Here is a 15437-nt window from a genome sequence, read left to right on the forward strand (position 1 = left end):
AAAGGGAAAGACTGGTTTCAGCCAAGGCCTTTTTAAACAAGCTGTTAGCCCAGATTGAGACTAAGATTAGCTTCCTTTCTGAACTTTGCAGTTTTTAAAGGGGATTAAAAGAAAACAAAAGCAAAACAAGCCTTCCAAAGCATCACCAGAGGATAACAGTTTATATATTTGTGAGGTGAATTAAATGAACCAGAACAGCAGCAGATTTTCACTTATGAAAATTTGGGATTTATGATATTTGGGACTGAAATCTATCCGTCCGTCCGTCCATCCATCCATCTATCTATCTAATTAATTTGATTTATAAACTGACCATCCCACTGTGGGCTCAGGGGAGCTAACAACAATGAACAAAAATAAATATTAATACAATTATTAAACAACTAGTAAAATATCAAATTTAAGAAGACAGACCCTGCAGTCTAATTATATATAGATTGCTTGAGGAGAGGAAGGGGGCAGACGAGGTGGTCCACAATGGAAGGTGCCTGCCATCAGCTGAAGGCCAGTGGAAACCTCAGTTTTACAAGCCCTGCAGAATTGTAATAAATCCCATAGGCCCTGATTTTGAGCTGGCAGCATGTTCCACCGGATTGGGGCCAGAGCTGAAAACCCCGAGTGACAAAAGGCACACTTGTTTCAGACCAGAAGGTTTGCTGTTTGAGAATATACTGGAAACTAAAGGACCATTAGAATGAATAAGATTGGGATGGGAGACATCCATACTGTCATCTTCTCAGATTCCTCTCTTCTCAGGTTCCAGAACGCTTTCACAGTATCTCTTCTACGTAACCTATACCTTTCCAGGATCAAGGGTTGGAGACATATCTGCCTGCCCTGCCTCTCTGTGACATTAGGACAGCCTTTTTCAACTATTTTACCCTTGAGAAACCCCTGAAACATTCTTCGAGCTTTGAGAAGTGGTGCAAATATGGTTGGGAAGCATAGCTGTGTATATGCCCACTTGGGGCCCCTCCCATTCCCACCCCTTCCAGGCCCATCATTGGCCAATTTAGAAGGGAGGGGGCAGGTTGAAGTGACCATATATGGTCATATCACTCGATAAATGTTTAACAAATTTTCTATATACCTGCTCTGTGGGTATGAATCTGCTGGCTGTCCCAGGCCCCCAGGATATCTGCCTGGCCTTGACCAAGGCCAGGGCCTTTTCGGCCTTGGCCCCAACCTGGCGGAGTGAGCTCCCAGAGGAGCTTAGGGCCCTGACAGAGCTAACTAGGTTCCGCAGGGCCTGCAAAATGGAGCTCTTCCACCAGGCGTTCGGTTGAGGCCAGGAGAGGAGTTTTGACCTGGGGGTCCCACCCTATCTGAGCATCCCAAGGTTAGAATTAGATCAAGATATGGGGTTGGTTCATGAGAAATGCAGGATTAGAGGAGTCACAAATTGGGATCAAGATTGCAGGGAGAAATATCAACAACCTCAGATATGCAGATGATACCACTCTAATGGCAGAAAGTGAAGAGGAACTAAAGAGCCTGTTGATGCGGGTGAAGGAGGAGAGTGCAAAAGTTGGCTTGAAACTCAACATCAAGAAAACAAAGATCATGGCATCCGGCCCTCTCAATTCCTGGCAAATAGAAGGGGAAGAAATGGAGATAGTGACAGATTTTATTTTCCTGGGCTCCAAGATCACTGCAGATGGGGACTGCAGCAAAGAAATTAAAAGACGCTTGCTCCTGGGGAGGAAAGCTATGGCAAATCTAGACAGCATCCTAAAAAGCAGAGACATCACCCTGCCAACAAAAGTGCGTTTAGTCAAGGCTATGGTCTTCCCAGTTGCAATGTATGGCTGCGAAAGTTGGACCATAAGGAAGGCCGAGCGTCAAAGAATTGAGGCTTTTGAACTCTGGTGCTGGAGAAGACTCTTGCGAGTCCCTTGGACTGCAAGGCGAACAAACCAGTCAGTCCTAGAGGAGATCAGCCCTGACTGCTCTTTAGAAGGCCAGATCCTGAAGATGAAACTCAAATATTTTGGCCACCTCATGAGAAGGAAGGACTCCCTGGAGAAGAGCCTAATGCTGGGAGCGATCGAGGGCAAAAGAAGAAGGGGACGACAGAGAATGAGGTGGCTGGATGGAGTCACTGAAGCAGTAGGTGCAAACTTAAATGGACTCCGGGGAATGGTAGAGGACAGGAAGGCCTGGAGGATCATTGTCCATGGGGTCGCGATGGGTCAGACACGACTTCGCACATAACAACAACCAATGGGGTTGGTTGGAATCAGCGGAGTCAGATTGGGAGATTCCATTATTGCCATCTTAAGTGAGGGATGTTGTGATTAACTTTATTGTGATTTTAATGGGTTTTTATGGGATATACTATTTTTATGGTTTTATTCTGTAAGCCGCCTTGAGGCAACAATGAGAGGCAGGGTACAAATTTAAAAATAAATAAAGTAAAAATAAATAAAATAGATAGATTAATTAACTCATACCCATTCAGGAAACCCTTCCAGGGCCATCAAGAACACTAGGGTTTCACAAAACCCTGGCTGAGAAAGCCTGCCATCTATGCTTTTTGCACAGGGGAGAAACTGTGGTACATCACGCTAGTTAACCGGCCAGCACTAGCTGAGTAACATCTCATTGTTTTTGTTCTACTCTTGGTCACAGGTTCTTAAAGCTTGTGCACGCATATGTCCCAGGCCCCCGGGATATCTGCCTGGCCTTGACCAAGGCCAGAGCCTTTTCAGCCTTGGCCCCAACCTGGGGCTATAGCTTAGGTAGAAGAGTGGTTAGCAGAGACAGAGAAGTCCTGCTTAGCACTCAGAAACACAACTCCCTTGCCCATTTGTTTCTGTACCGCTCTCTAGCCAGGACAACTGGTGCCTTGCCGCACCTTTTATTAGTGCCTCTGAGCTTGTATGAAGGGCTTTAAGTTCTGGGGCTGTATCTCCCAGGAAGGCTACAGATCCTGACCCTTCTGTTTTCCAAATTCAGTAATGCAAACTGCTGATGGAAGTTTTGACGCTGCACTAATGAAACACCAACAAAACAAATGTGTTTCTTTTGAAGACAGAATATAATATAGGAGTAAAAGAAATGTCTGGAGGCCAAATGAAAATCTAATTTTCATAGAATCGAACAGGCATGGGCTATGATCCTGCAGAAAATTAAGCATATTTATACCATTGACATTAATAGGTTTAATTCTGTCAGATTAAAGCTATAATCTCTCCCCACCCCTCCTGCCACAAATACTCTAGAAAGGGTCCAAGATTTTAATGAGTATATACCGTCTCCTATTTTCCCCTCATTACCTCATTGTCATCTGTCTTCTGGTAATTTTTTTTTATGTTATTGTGGCTTTGGTGGCTCCATCTGATGCCAGGAAATCTGAGACCCTGATGGGATTTGAAGTACACAGTTTGTTAGCATCTCTGCTTGTATATCTCCTTGATGTTCTCCATCTTCCTGATAGGATTTCAATTGTTTCCTGCTGCTGTGCACAGAGCCCTGCCAAAAGACATTTAAATTCACCCCAGGAGCCGCCAGTCACGGGATTCTTCTTGCTTATGACAAACAAGTCTGCAGTGGGAAGGTTTCAAATTTATATGAGCAAATAAGTCAGATCAGACTACTTATCTGAGTCTATATGAAAATCTGCCATTTGAAGAACAAAGAAGAGTTGGTTTTTAGATGCCGCTTTTCTCTCCCCGAAGGAGTCTCAAAGCAGCTTACAGTCACCTTACCTTTCCTCTCCCCACAACAGACATCCTGTGAGGTAGGTGAGGCTGAGAGAGCCCTGATATCACTGCTCGGCCATTTGTCAAAGCACCTAGCTCAATCTACACTTTTTCTGTCAGCGGCTTGTACAAATAACAGCCAAACATTTGTGGTAAGAAGGGCTGATGTTTCATGCTAAGGGGCCTGCGGTATGTAAGAACAGCATTATGGCTCAATGTACAAGATACTTGTTTGAAGCAGCAAAACAGGCTTAAGCAGAAGAACCCCAATTTTTTGCCTATCAAGGGATATGAACACCATTCAAGGTCAATTATTCCAACCATTACTAGAGAGAGAATCAGGTCTCTCACAAGGGGAAATGGACAAGCACCTAAACGAAGAAAACAGCCAAAAATCTTTGTATCGCCAGATTTTGTGCTGACGCTTTGGGGGTTTTGTCTATATTGTCTTTACAGTTTATAATGATGAATTTTACATTTTTATCGAACATTTTATATTTTGCCAATTAAAATAGCTTACTGTATCTACTTGATATTTTAAGGGCTGTTCTGGTTTAAATGACTGTAACTAAATATTAATTAATTAATTATGTTCTATGTTCCATGTAAACCACCCTGAGCCTCTGGGGAAGGTGATATATAAATACAAAAATAAATATAAATAAATAAATAAAGCGATGTGATTCTACTTGGCATAGGTCTTTACCATAGCTGCCACAATTTCTACAGACCAGAACAGAAAGCAATATCAGAGGAAAGAGAGTATTAATTTGGTAGCACTTTAGACTATAAAAACACTCCTATAGCCAAAGGCTTCCATACAAAAACATGTGTGTGTGAGAGAGAGAGAATTCTCATCAGTTCCCTGTATTCCCTTTGCCACTACACGTTAACTTTCTCTTCTTCACATCTACATTAAAAACCCAAGTTATAAAATACCTACTTTTAAAAAATCACCTTTTTTTCAATTGGTCAGGCCGTCCCCAGTGGTTCTAGACGGTCTAAACCAGTGGTCCCCAACCCCCAGTCTGGGGACCGGTCCCGGTCTGTGGATCAGTTGGTGCCGGTCCGCGGCTCCTCCTCGTCCTCCTCCCCGGCTGCTGCCTTGGGGGCTGCCCTGCCACTCTGCCACCGGCTCACCTTTGGTGCTCTCCAGCGGCTGCCATGGCTGGGGCTCCCCCTCGGCTTGGCACTGCACAGCTGCTGCTGGCAGCGCCCCCCAGTGGGAAGCGGGAAGTCAGGGGCACCACCAGGAAAGCAAGTGGAGCAGGGGCTCAGGCGGCGGCATCCCTCGGCCAAAGACTACCCCTCCCGGGCCTCCGTAAAACTGTCAAGAGTTAACCGGTCCACGGTGATAAAAAGGTTGGGGACTACTGATCTGAACTATAGCTTTTTAATGGCTGTGTCAATGCAGAACATCTGTCAGAATGTTATTTTATATGTCTGTGGTACAGCTAAATGCTGTTCTGTATGTTTCAGAATATGCCTTAATTTTGAAGAGGGTGGGTTAAATGATTTCTTGATTGGTTGCTGGCTTGTTCAAATTTTGGCACTCAAAAAACGTTAATAAAGTGCTCAAAATCTATTATGTTTGATAGAAGACACTGAAAGGCCAAAGTCTAGAAAATCTCCACTTAGTAATAATAAGGAGAGTCCCAACTTTGTAGAGCAGGAGTAGTCAAACTGCGGCCCTCCAGATGTCAATGGGCTATAATTCCCATGAGCCAGCATTCGCTGGCAGGGGCTCATAGGACGTAGTCCATAGACATCTGGAGGACCGCAGTTTGACTACCCCTGTTGTAGAGCATCCCAGGAACGTTTTCCATCCAAGTGTCAACAAGGGGACTGGACAAAGATCAATCCCTGGAGCTGGCCCTTAGTATGGAATCCAGTTGGCTAGAATGACTCAGTTGCTACCACAGAAGTGTCCGTGGGAGTCTCCCAATTCCAATCTCCTCAACTATTTTCCCATGCCTCAATAATCTCCGTTGAGACCAAACATTTTACAGGAGGCAAACTCTGACTTTTAAAAAAAAATGACTATTCATCTAGGGGCAAAGCTGTTGCCACCAGACTCCTTTGTGGTGTTTTTGCAGAAAAAGACTAAACACAATCACCTCACTGGAATTTATATTCACTTGGAATCCTAGTCCAAATGATTGATTACTGTGAAACAAGGCAAGGTTGTAAATATACGCCATATGCTGCCAATGTTTTGTCAGTCTCATTAGAATCTCAAGCTCCAGAACTAATTATTTTCTGCTTAGAAAAGCTGTAATTAACAACACGTCTTTACAGTTAACTGTATTTTCAGACTGAGTCGGCCTCTAGTGGAAGATGGAATGTGCAATGTTAGCATTCAGATCTCGTGCCTCTGAAATGCTCCAGTGGAGTAATTCTGACAGAGGTGGCAAGAAAAAACATCTCCACATGTCAGGGTCACATGCAAGGGCTGTAATACTCAGCCAGGGCTCACCACGTGGCTGTCCCTGGTCATTTAGGTCATATGGATGCTTTCCATGCCAAGTACTGAATGCTCATGGCAGATTCCAGGAGGACACACAATTATTATTTTTGCCTCCAATTTTTCTTTTATCTGGAAGTTAAAAAAAAAAAAACCTGGAGTATCCTAGTCTACATGTGCAGCAGAATAATATGGCAGAATGAATGATACTACCTGAGAATGCAGGTGAAAGTGCCACATTTTAGTCCCCTGTGTTTTCTGTTTTTAACTCCGTAAAACTAGGAAAGCAGAACAGAAAGTAGTCTCAGAGTTTGGGGGAGCAATAAATAAAATAGCAATAAAAGACTTTCTCCCTCCTGGGTACTGAAGTGATTTGTTCACTTTAACACCTCATGATTCTACAAGTACCTTCCAGCTCTACATCTTCCTGTGAAAATGCTGACGTGCTAGCAAAAAAAAAAAAAAGATGGAGAAGGGAAAAGAAGAGAGCTGTTTTTTGTAAAAAACAAACAAAAAACAAAAAAAGCTTTACTATCTGAAGGAGTCACAAAGTGGCTTACAATGGCCCACCCTTCCTTTCCCTACAACAGACACCCTGTGAGGTAGGTAAGGCTGAGAGAGCTCTGAGAGAACTGTGATTAGCCTGAGGTCATCCAGCTGACTGCATGCGGAGGAGTGGGGAATTGAATTCAGTTCTCCAGATTAGAGACCACGACTCTTAACCACTACATCACACTGGCTCTCAGGCTGTACTTAGCCAGACACAGTGGGAATTAGCTGAGCCTCAAGCATTGCTGACGGTGCCAGAGGGGCTCACTTCAGTCCTCTGAGCAGAGAACCAGCCCTGTGTACCAAACAGAATGGTCTCACATACCACTGTTCAGTACACATGCTGGAATCTGTCTATAGCGCTGGACAAGTTGCCTTAGTGCATTTCTGTTGAGGCTCAGAGAACAATCCTCACACAAGCGGCATCTTAGGACTCCATGCTGATTGCTACACATTCTACCTATAACAAAAATTCTGGGCAGCCAATGTTCATCAAAGGCCATCTTCGGCTCTCCCTTTCTAGGCTTTTAAATGCTTTTAAAATAGAAATGCCTTGGATTTCAGTAAACATGAAGCAACGGAGGTCTCAAAAGTTCTGCAACGCATATATCAAACCTATTTTGAATAGTGGAAATCTCTTTAAATAGAATCTTATTTCTGACCAGGGCCAGCTGTACTTCTATAACAAATCCTGCTTCCCCTCAGTTTCTCCAGAGGCCGTGTGGATTGGACCAGGGGAAAGTTACCATGACAACATGCAGCATGATTTTAGGTATTAGCCATTCATGCCAAGATAAACAATGCAGTCAAGAATTATAGCTCTAATTCTGCTTTGATAATGAACACTAAGCCTCAAAATTCATATGGAAGCTTTTAAACCCGTTGAATTAAAATAACAGCTTTTATCATCTAAATCAAAATTACATTCCTTTGTTCATTGGCTTCTATACAGGCACCCTTCTTTGTATTTTTTCCCTTGTCAGTTCAGTGAATTCATGCACCACTCTCTGTGGGTTTGCTGTCCACTCCATAAAGAGCAGCACCAGATCTCTTGCTGAATAAAAGCCTGCTAAGACAAAGTTGGGGTGCTTGCTCTGAGGGCTAGGAGGGTTCTGGCCTCGACAACAGCAAGCCAGGTGCCCATCCAGCATTTGCAGCTTCCATGGCTCAATGCACATGCAATAGTTCCCCCTTCACCACCTTCTCCCCAATGGCACTGGGCTATATCTGCACCAGAGATAACTGTGGCTAACACTCACCAAGGTAGCCCTTCTAAAAACTGCTTGAAATCAGTGTTTGAAGCTGATCATGCAAACTTTGAGCAATCAGGTTAGCATTTGCCGTAGTCAGTACTGAAGCAAGCATGAGAGAGAGAATGCTTTAAGTAAAGAACAGGAGGCAGGGCAAAAATTCACACAGAAGAACAACGGACCATAAGACAAAGGTATGGTCCTGACCTCCCTAGCTAAGCTTATATCTGCACTGAATCAGCACCTCATTTTGCCAGTAGTTTTATTTTCTTGGGAGCCTTCAGATTTGTGTACATCACTGAATATGAGATACTTCAGAGTCTTAACAGCAAAATATTTTAAACCAGGCTTTACTAGTTCCTTTCCACAGAACTCAGTAGAAGGCTACAGTCTGTTGATTTCAAAAACTTCATATATTCCCTTAAAAATGCTTCCAGAAACCAATCAATCACTTGGGTGGAAGCAATCTGGAAGCAACTTGTCTATGCATTTTCTGTGTTCATCCACTGTGTGATACCACCCTTTGTCTTGTTTGCCAGCAGATGCATTTTCAGTGCTTTGGTTTGCGGTTAACATCTACTCCATCACATTTGTGTGATGTCCTTGCTCCAGGGAGCCCAGAGTACCATAAGTGAATCCCCCCCCCCCCGTTTCGTCCTCCTAATAATCTTCTGGGTACTGGCAGGAAGGAAGCAACTGGTTCCTGGTCAACCAGAGTGCTTAACAGCAAAGCTGGGTGTGGGTACGATATTTCACACTGGTGTGGGTACGATATTTCACACTGGTCATACATAACAGGTTTCCTATCATTAAAAAGAATCTTCACAAGTCTCCAGAAAGACACATGTACTCTGCACACCATTTCTATCAGATAAATAACATTTCAATGCCCTAGCAAGTATTCTTACTATTCCTGATACATTTTTATTAATGCGACAAGCCACCTACCTTGATTCCAATAAGGGACTTACGATGATAAAAACAGCAGAGAGTTGCTGCAAGCATTTGAAGCACATTACGGTCTTTAGGCATTTTCCACTCCTTTACCCTGAGGACCAAAAGCCTTCCTTGGAACACAAGAGAAAGAGTCCCTCCGAGTTCCTTTCCAGAGTTCCCACTGTGCTCTTGTGCTTAGCTGCTGCCCGCTGGGCCTTCTACATTCCCTCAGCCCAGACTTAATCCCAGGCTGTTTCCTCAGTGAAAGCTGATCCTGTCATCTAAAAGGGCATCCCCTCCCCTCCACCCAGCATTTACTAGAATCCTAAAGGGACTTCTACAGCACTCACCAATGAAATCCAAAACCTGCGGTGTCTCTATCGCAGAACCTCCCGCTCCCACATGATTACAACTGCAACGTAAAACACACATACACACAACTCAACAAATGGTGTCACCTTTTTGCTACCAGCATTCAGCATCAGGGCCCAGAAAGGTTTACCAGTTCACAACTAGTAAGGGCATCTACAAGCACAATGGCCAAGAAGGTTGTGTGTCCCTGTTACTTTTCATAACCGCATGCATCACCTGAGGAAGCATAAGTAGCCAAGGACAAAGCCCAAGCTTTATTCAGGGCATACCACAAGAGCGTCACCAGGGACTACTACTGGACTCTGATTTTATTGTGCTACTTCAGACCAACACGGCTACCCATTTGAATCAAAGCTCAAGCTGTCTGATTAGAATTAGCAGGCTGCTGGTACCCCCTTGAGTGAAATCAACAGAGTAGCCAACAGCAGCACTCTAGTCCAGTGGTCCCCAACCCGCGGGCCGCGGCCTGGTGCCGGGCCGCGAAGGCCTTGGCGCCGGGCCGCAGCTCCTTCTTCCCTCCCCCCCCCCCGAAGCGAGAAGCTCGCCAGGCCGCGAGCAAATTAGCTCGCAGCCCGGCAAGCTTCTTGTTTCAGGAGGGGGGGGGGAGAGAAGCTTGCCGAGCCCCAAGCTAATCGGCCGCTTTAGCGGCCGATTTGCTGGCAGCCCGGAGGGGCCAGGAGGGGGAGCCGCGGCCACCGGCATGGCGGCAGCGCAAACGCACGTGCGTGGCAGTCCGCGCATGCGCGTTTGCGGTGGGGTTGCTGTGCGTGCGCGGGCCCCCAGGCCGCCCTCTCCCCCCACTCCGGAGCAGCGGTCCGCGGCAACCGAAAGGTTGCGGACCGCTGCTGTAGTCAATGCATCACACTAGTCAATGCAGTTTTCTGCCACTTAATTAAAAGGTCCACCTGTGAACTGCTGGGCTTGGAGCTAGTCTTATGCAACTAAGCAAGTTTCTAGAAACTAAGATTTAAAACTCAGTGCTTTGGGTGCCCTCCAAACCATGCTGGGATTTCCACCACTGATTTCTACAGATGGGGGTTTCAGAGCTGGAAAACACAGGCTGAGACCTGCTGTGAGTGCTGCAGGCAAAAATAAATACTGATCTCTGCAGGAACGCTATGTGTTGGCATCATGAAGCTTGGCCAGGCTGTAGGCCATTCAAAGCATATCCCCCTTATTCATATCCTTTAATTGCAAGTCACAGCACAGATTCTAGGTATGCAGACTTGCAGAGTGAATGGCTCCAGATGACTCAAACAAGTGATCCAAGACAAATAAAAACAAACAAACAGGTTCATTGAACAAACTGGCCTGGGTGGAAATACCTCCTTAATCACCTAATAGGACCAAAGCCAAATGTACTGGGCTGGCTCCACATGTCCTAATAACCTGTCCTTCAGTTATGGCAGGTGTCTTAGAACTAGGAGGTGGAGAAGTACAAATATATATGGAAGAAACATTAAAGATCTCAGAAAACTAATCACATGCTACCGAAGAGAGAGAAACAAGCACACAGCTCCTCCTGGATTATACCATTTCAGAGCACAAAAAGAAACTGCACATTTTAATTTTCTCACATAGCTCTCTCACATTTCAGTTTTCTGTTCTAACACAGGGCTGGGGAAGGTAAAGCAGCTATCCAGCATGTGGTTCCCAACTTACAGTCTGAAATGGTACAGTCTACAAACAGTTACAGGATGTGACATCTCTGAACATGTTGCTTGGCCACAACAGAAAATGGGCATTTTTCATTCAACATTATAAATAGCTACCAAGATTCTCCACCCCAGGGAATTTATTTTGAAACAGTCATTTGAGTAGTTTCAGGAATGTGATCAAGCATTTATAGCTATGAAAACAACATCCAAAGTTTAATTTTAGAGACTTAATTACAGATGGAATCAGAAATCTCTTGTGAACAGATGAATTTAGAACTTGTCCAAGAAACAGCTAAGCAGGGATGATCTATGCGAACAGCTCCCTACTGAGAGCTCTGCCTTAACAGTTTTGGCAAGAAACAATCACCCTAAACATTTCTGTTCTGATGGAGAACAATAGCATTGACTGAGATTGTAAATGAAGGCCCAGATGTTTTTAAAAAAATTCTACTTAAGTACTAACTGATAATAGTCCTACAATATTCTTTGCCAGAAAGCAGGCGCTTAAGGATAAGATTTCACCAGGAGTATCATAAAAAAATAACTTCACACTGAATTCTCAGCAGAAACGGTACTTTGTAAATTATTTTATTAGTTCATCATATTTACCTATCAGTCTAAAAAGGATCCCATTACACTTCTCTAACAGAAGGAAAAATCACTTCTTGCTACCAAAAAAACATGCATGTGTATAAATAAAATTTCAGAACAAATTTGCAGTGCCCTGGTTTAGCTATAGCACATAGTCAGCAGTAACAATATACATGATACCTTTATCACTGAATAAGTACAGCCCTACCATATCCATCGTGGGTTAGAGGGTAGGGGCCTAACTAGAAATAAGTACCCTGACTCAAGTATTTCTGCTTCAAACAGGGCATGTGCGGATGTAACTTCATACAGAATGGGCTGGGATTCCTTTCTGGAAAAATACACTAACAATTCTGCCCTGTGTCCTATATTATGTACACAAATAGACACAATGGGTATACTGTTGATACGGTGGACCTTAAAGGAGATATTCAGTTTCTGCTGGATGGGGTAGCACACCCTCTCAAAGATCAGGTTTGTCATTTTGGAGCATTTATCATTCTCACAGAAACACAATCCACAGACATCCACACCTTAGACCAACTTGAGTCAATTTTGTTTGGTATGCCAGTTGCATCTTCTGTGGGAGAGAGATGATTTTGCTACACTAATTAATGCTTTGGAATTATCTAGCTTTGATCACTGCGATGCATTTATACATGGGACTGCTTTTGAAAAATGTTTGGAAGCTTCCATTTGGCCTAGGTTATTAACTGGGAGTCACTGTGGAGCTCATACACACCAATATATAAAGAGATACATTGGCTCCCAGTTTGTTACTAGTTTAAATTCAAGGTGCTAGTTTGAACTGAGAAATCTCAAAATGGCTCCCCTTGTACATTCACCTTAAACACCAGATTAAATCTGTCCTGTTCTTCTAAGCCAGTGATAGTAAAACAACAACAACAACAACCCAGGTGGCTTCTTTTGGTGAACACATCAATCTGCCTTTTACTGAATCAAACCATTGGTTACCAAGGTCAGTCTTGTCTACTCTGAATGGAAGTGGATCCCCAGATTTGCACATCACCTTCTACCTAGATTTTTTAACAGGAGATGCCAGGGACTGAATCCGGAGCCTTCTGCATGCCAAGCAGTTGCTCTACCACTGAGCCACTTTAAATTGCATAATTTTTAGCTTGTTTGATTTTCCAACATTTCAAAACTGACATTAAAAGCACTAAGGCTCAGTGTATAGCTGGCTGGATGACAGACAGATATTGCACATGTTATAATCCTTTCCAAGAAACATGCATTGGGAAAGAGGTAGAGCTCACCACCCAAACCATGCAGGTGTACACGGACCAGCCTCCCTCTGAATACCAGGAAAAGGGCACCCATGTTTCCAAAGTGATTTGCCTCATATTGCAATTGAATGATGCAGTTGAAAATATTTGATCAATCTAATTTATTCCATGTTTGCCTGTCCTTCTTAATTAGACTTAATTAGATTCTTCAGGCTTTTACAGTGAGACATACAAACACACATTTCATCTCCTTTGTTATCTGTCAGCGCTGATTTTTAGAATCCGCGTGGCAACAGACTGAACTCTGGCTCCCCCTCATGGATAACATCATGCTGAAAAGAGATTAAAAACCCACAGCTGTACAGCTCTGTTGAATTTTGCTCCTTTTGAAAAGACACAGACGTTCCTGTCAAGACCAAATCACTGCTGAAAGTAACAGTCAGTCCCATTCCATTATAACAAAATGCATACACTGAGACTAGCAAATCTTGGGTTTTGTCAGCATGGACGCATGTTCCCCCTCCTCCAAATACAAGCCTGAAGAGACAGCAAAACTGCCACAGGTCAGTGCTTCCTATCATGCACAGCTTGGCTTGTGCTAGAATTCAGACTTCTGCTACCAGACAGACATTACACATACCAGGTTTAGAGCATTAGTTACAGAAATGCTCCTTTTCACTCTTTTAAAATATGTTTGTGGCTAATATTCAGCCCTTCCAGGCCATGTAAGGGGTCTCCAATTTTGAAAGAGGGTGAACAAATGTCTTCCTGTCAGGTTTTTCTAGCAATTGATGTGTTGCGCTATGCATGCACCGAATTTCAGGGTTCTTGCCCATCAGGAAGCACCTCCTTGATTCCCACGTCAGCTACAGTTGGTCAAATGAGGACCAAGCATTGTTTTTGTTTTCATCCAGTGAGCAAAAATTCCACAATAATGAAGAGGACTTAAAAGTCTGAAGAGTGATACAGTGAAAAGATCCCCCAGGAGAGGCTACAATGGGATAGCTTTGGACAGACACTCACAACAGCCCATCAGTGTGATCCAGTCAATCCACACAATAACAACTGATGACTCATCAAGGGTCAAGAGCAGAGAGCAGATTTTTGTCCCCACATCAGCAGCCATCCCAAAGGCAGCACTGTATTTTTTCCATTGAAGAGTGAATGGCACCTTCACCTAGGGTTGCCATCCTCCAGGTGGCAGCTGGAAATCTCTAAACTGCAGAGATCAATCCCTTTGAAGAAAAGGGATGACTGGAGTGGGGTACTCTTTGGCATTATACCCCACTGAGGTCCTGTCCTTCCCAGACTCTATTCTCAAATCACCAGAAGTTTCCTAACCTGGGTCTGACAACTCAACTCCCCCCCCCCCCCACATACACACACACACACACACGCACTGGCGGCCTAGGGAGACCTGCCAACCCTGCCTTCACTCATTTGAGAAATACTGACCCAGACAATCTGCCTAAGTTCATAAAATCAGCATTTCTGTCAGATGACCATCTAGGCTCTGCTTAAAACCTTCCAAAGAAGGAGAACCCACCACCTCCCGAGGAAGACTGTTCCACTGAGGAACCACTCTAACTGTCAGGAACTTCCTCCGGATGTTTAGCCAAACATTCTTTTGAATTAATTTAAACCCATTGGTTCTGGTTCGACCCTCTGAGGCAGCAGAAAACAACTCCACTCCACCTTCTATATGACAGCCCTTCAAGTATTTGAAGATGGTTATCTTATCACCTCTTAGTTGTCTTCTCTCCAGGCTAAAGAGACCAAGCTCCCTCAACCTTTCCTCATATGACTAAGCTTACAAACTTGCTTTCAGCTTGCTTTCTGCAAGCATTCCCCTTGGGTTTCTGACCCATAGGTTTCTTAACTCTTGGAATTTCCTTCTGGTCCTTAGGCTCCTAGGACCAATGGTAGGTTTCAATCCTATCCAAGGGAAGAAGCTTCATTGATACAAGTGTGACATATAGGTTGCTGAAAATGTTTCTGTACCATCTGCAGCCTTGTTAGGTTATAGGTTATCCATGTTAATCAGTGGCAGCAAATTACAAAAAGGAAACTTGTGCCAGCTTAAGACTAATAGTAAATCAGCTGATCTTTCAGGTGGCAATAGGCTGTAGTGCCTGTAAAAGTGAACATAAAGTTGCCAGCTTTATGCTGATACGGCAAGCACTTTTTAAAAACCCGTTTCTATGGCATTATATATTCGGCTGAAGGCACTCCTCCCACAAACCCCATCCCAAAAACCACCAGGTATTTCCCAAAGTCAGCAATTCAAGTTCTCTTTCAGAGTCTCTTAAAGCAAAGCTCAATAGTGTTACACCATCTAGCATACAAACTGGAAGCAAGAGGACATGTAAAAATGATTCCTAAATTTTACCACTGGAGAAGTTCCAGCATGTCATTCTATGTTCCACACTAGAGGGCAGTGGGCAACCATAAGGCACTTTATTAAATTACATACTCCCATAGGAAGTCTTCCTAAATCATACCTGCAATACAAACTCTAGAATTTACAAGACTGGACAAAACAGCATAGAGCTAAAGTGTCTCATTTCAACTAGATAAGCTATCTGCACATTCTTGAGAACCTTTTCAGATTATGTCTGACTGAAAAATAAAAAGCATAACAACAAATTCAATTTTCCTGGCATATC

General features: G+C 43.8%; 1 protein-coding gene across 6 annotated transcripts in view; it reads right to left on the reverse strand.

Annotated features, from left to right (window-relative positions):
- Positions 1 to 15437, reverse strand: part of BCAR3 (BCAR3 adaptor protein, NSP family member) — an 89145-nt gene that overhangs the window by 34849 nt on the left and 38859 nt on the right. Inside the window, exon 1 of one of the 6 annotated variants that reach the window (XM_077332922.1) lies at positions 8916 to 9134. The exons of 4 other annotated variants lie outside the window; for them this stretch is intronic. In XM_077332922.1, coding sequence (XP_077189037.1) covers positions 8916 to 8999 — 84 coding nt within the window. In that variant the 5' untranslated portion in view covers positions 9000 to 9134. Of the gene's footprint in view, positions 1 to 3278; positions 3395 to 8915; positions 9135 to 15437 lie in introns of those variants that run through there. One more of the 6 variants, XM_077332923.1, reaches the window with a different exon arrangement.

The sequence above is a fragment of the Paroedura picta genome, chromosome 4 (genome assembly GCF_049243985.1).
Source record: "Paroedura picta isolate Pp20150507F chromosome 4, Ppicta_v3.0, whole genome shotgun sequence".
In the NCBI taxonomy this organism is placed as follows: Eukaryota; Metazoa; Chordata; class Lepidosauria; order Squamata; family Gekkonidae; genus Paroedura; species Paroedura picta.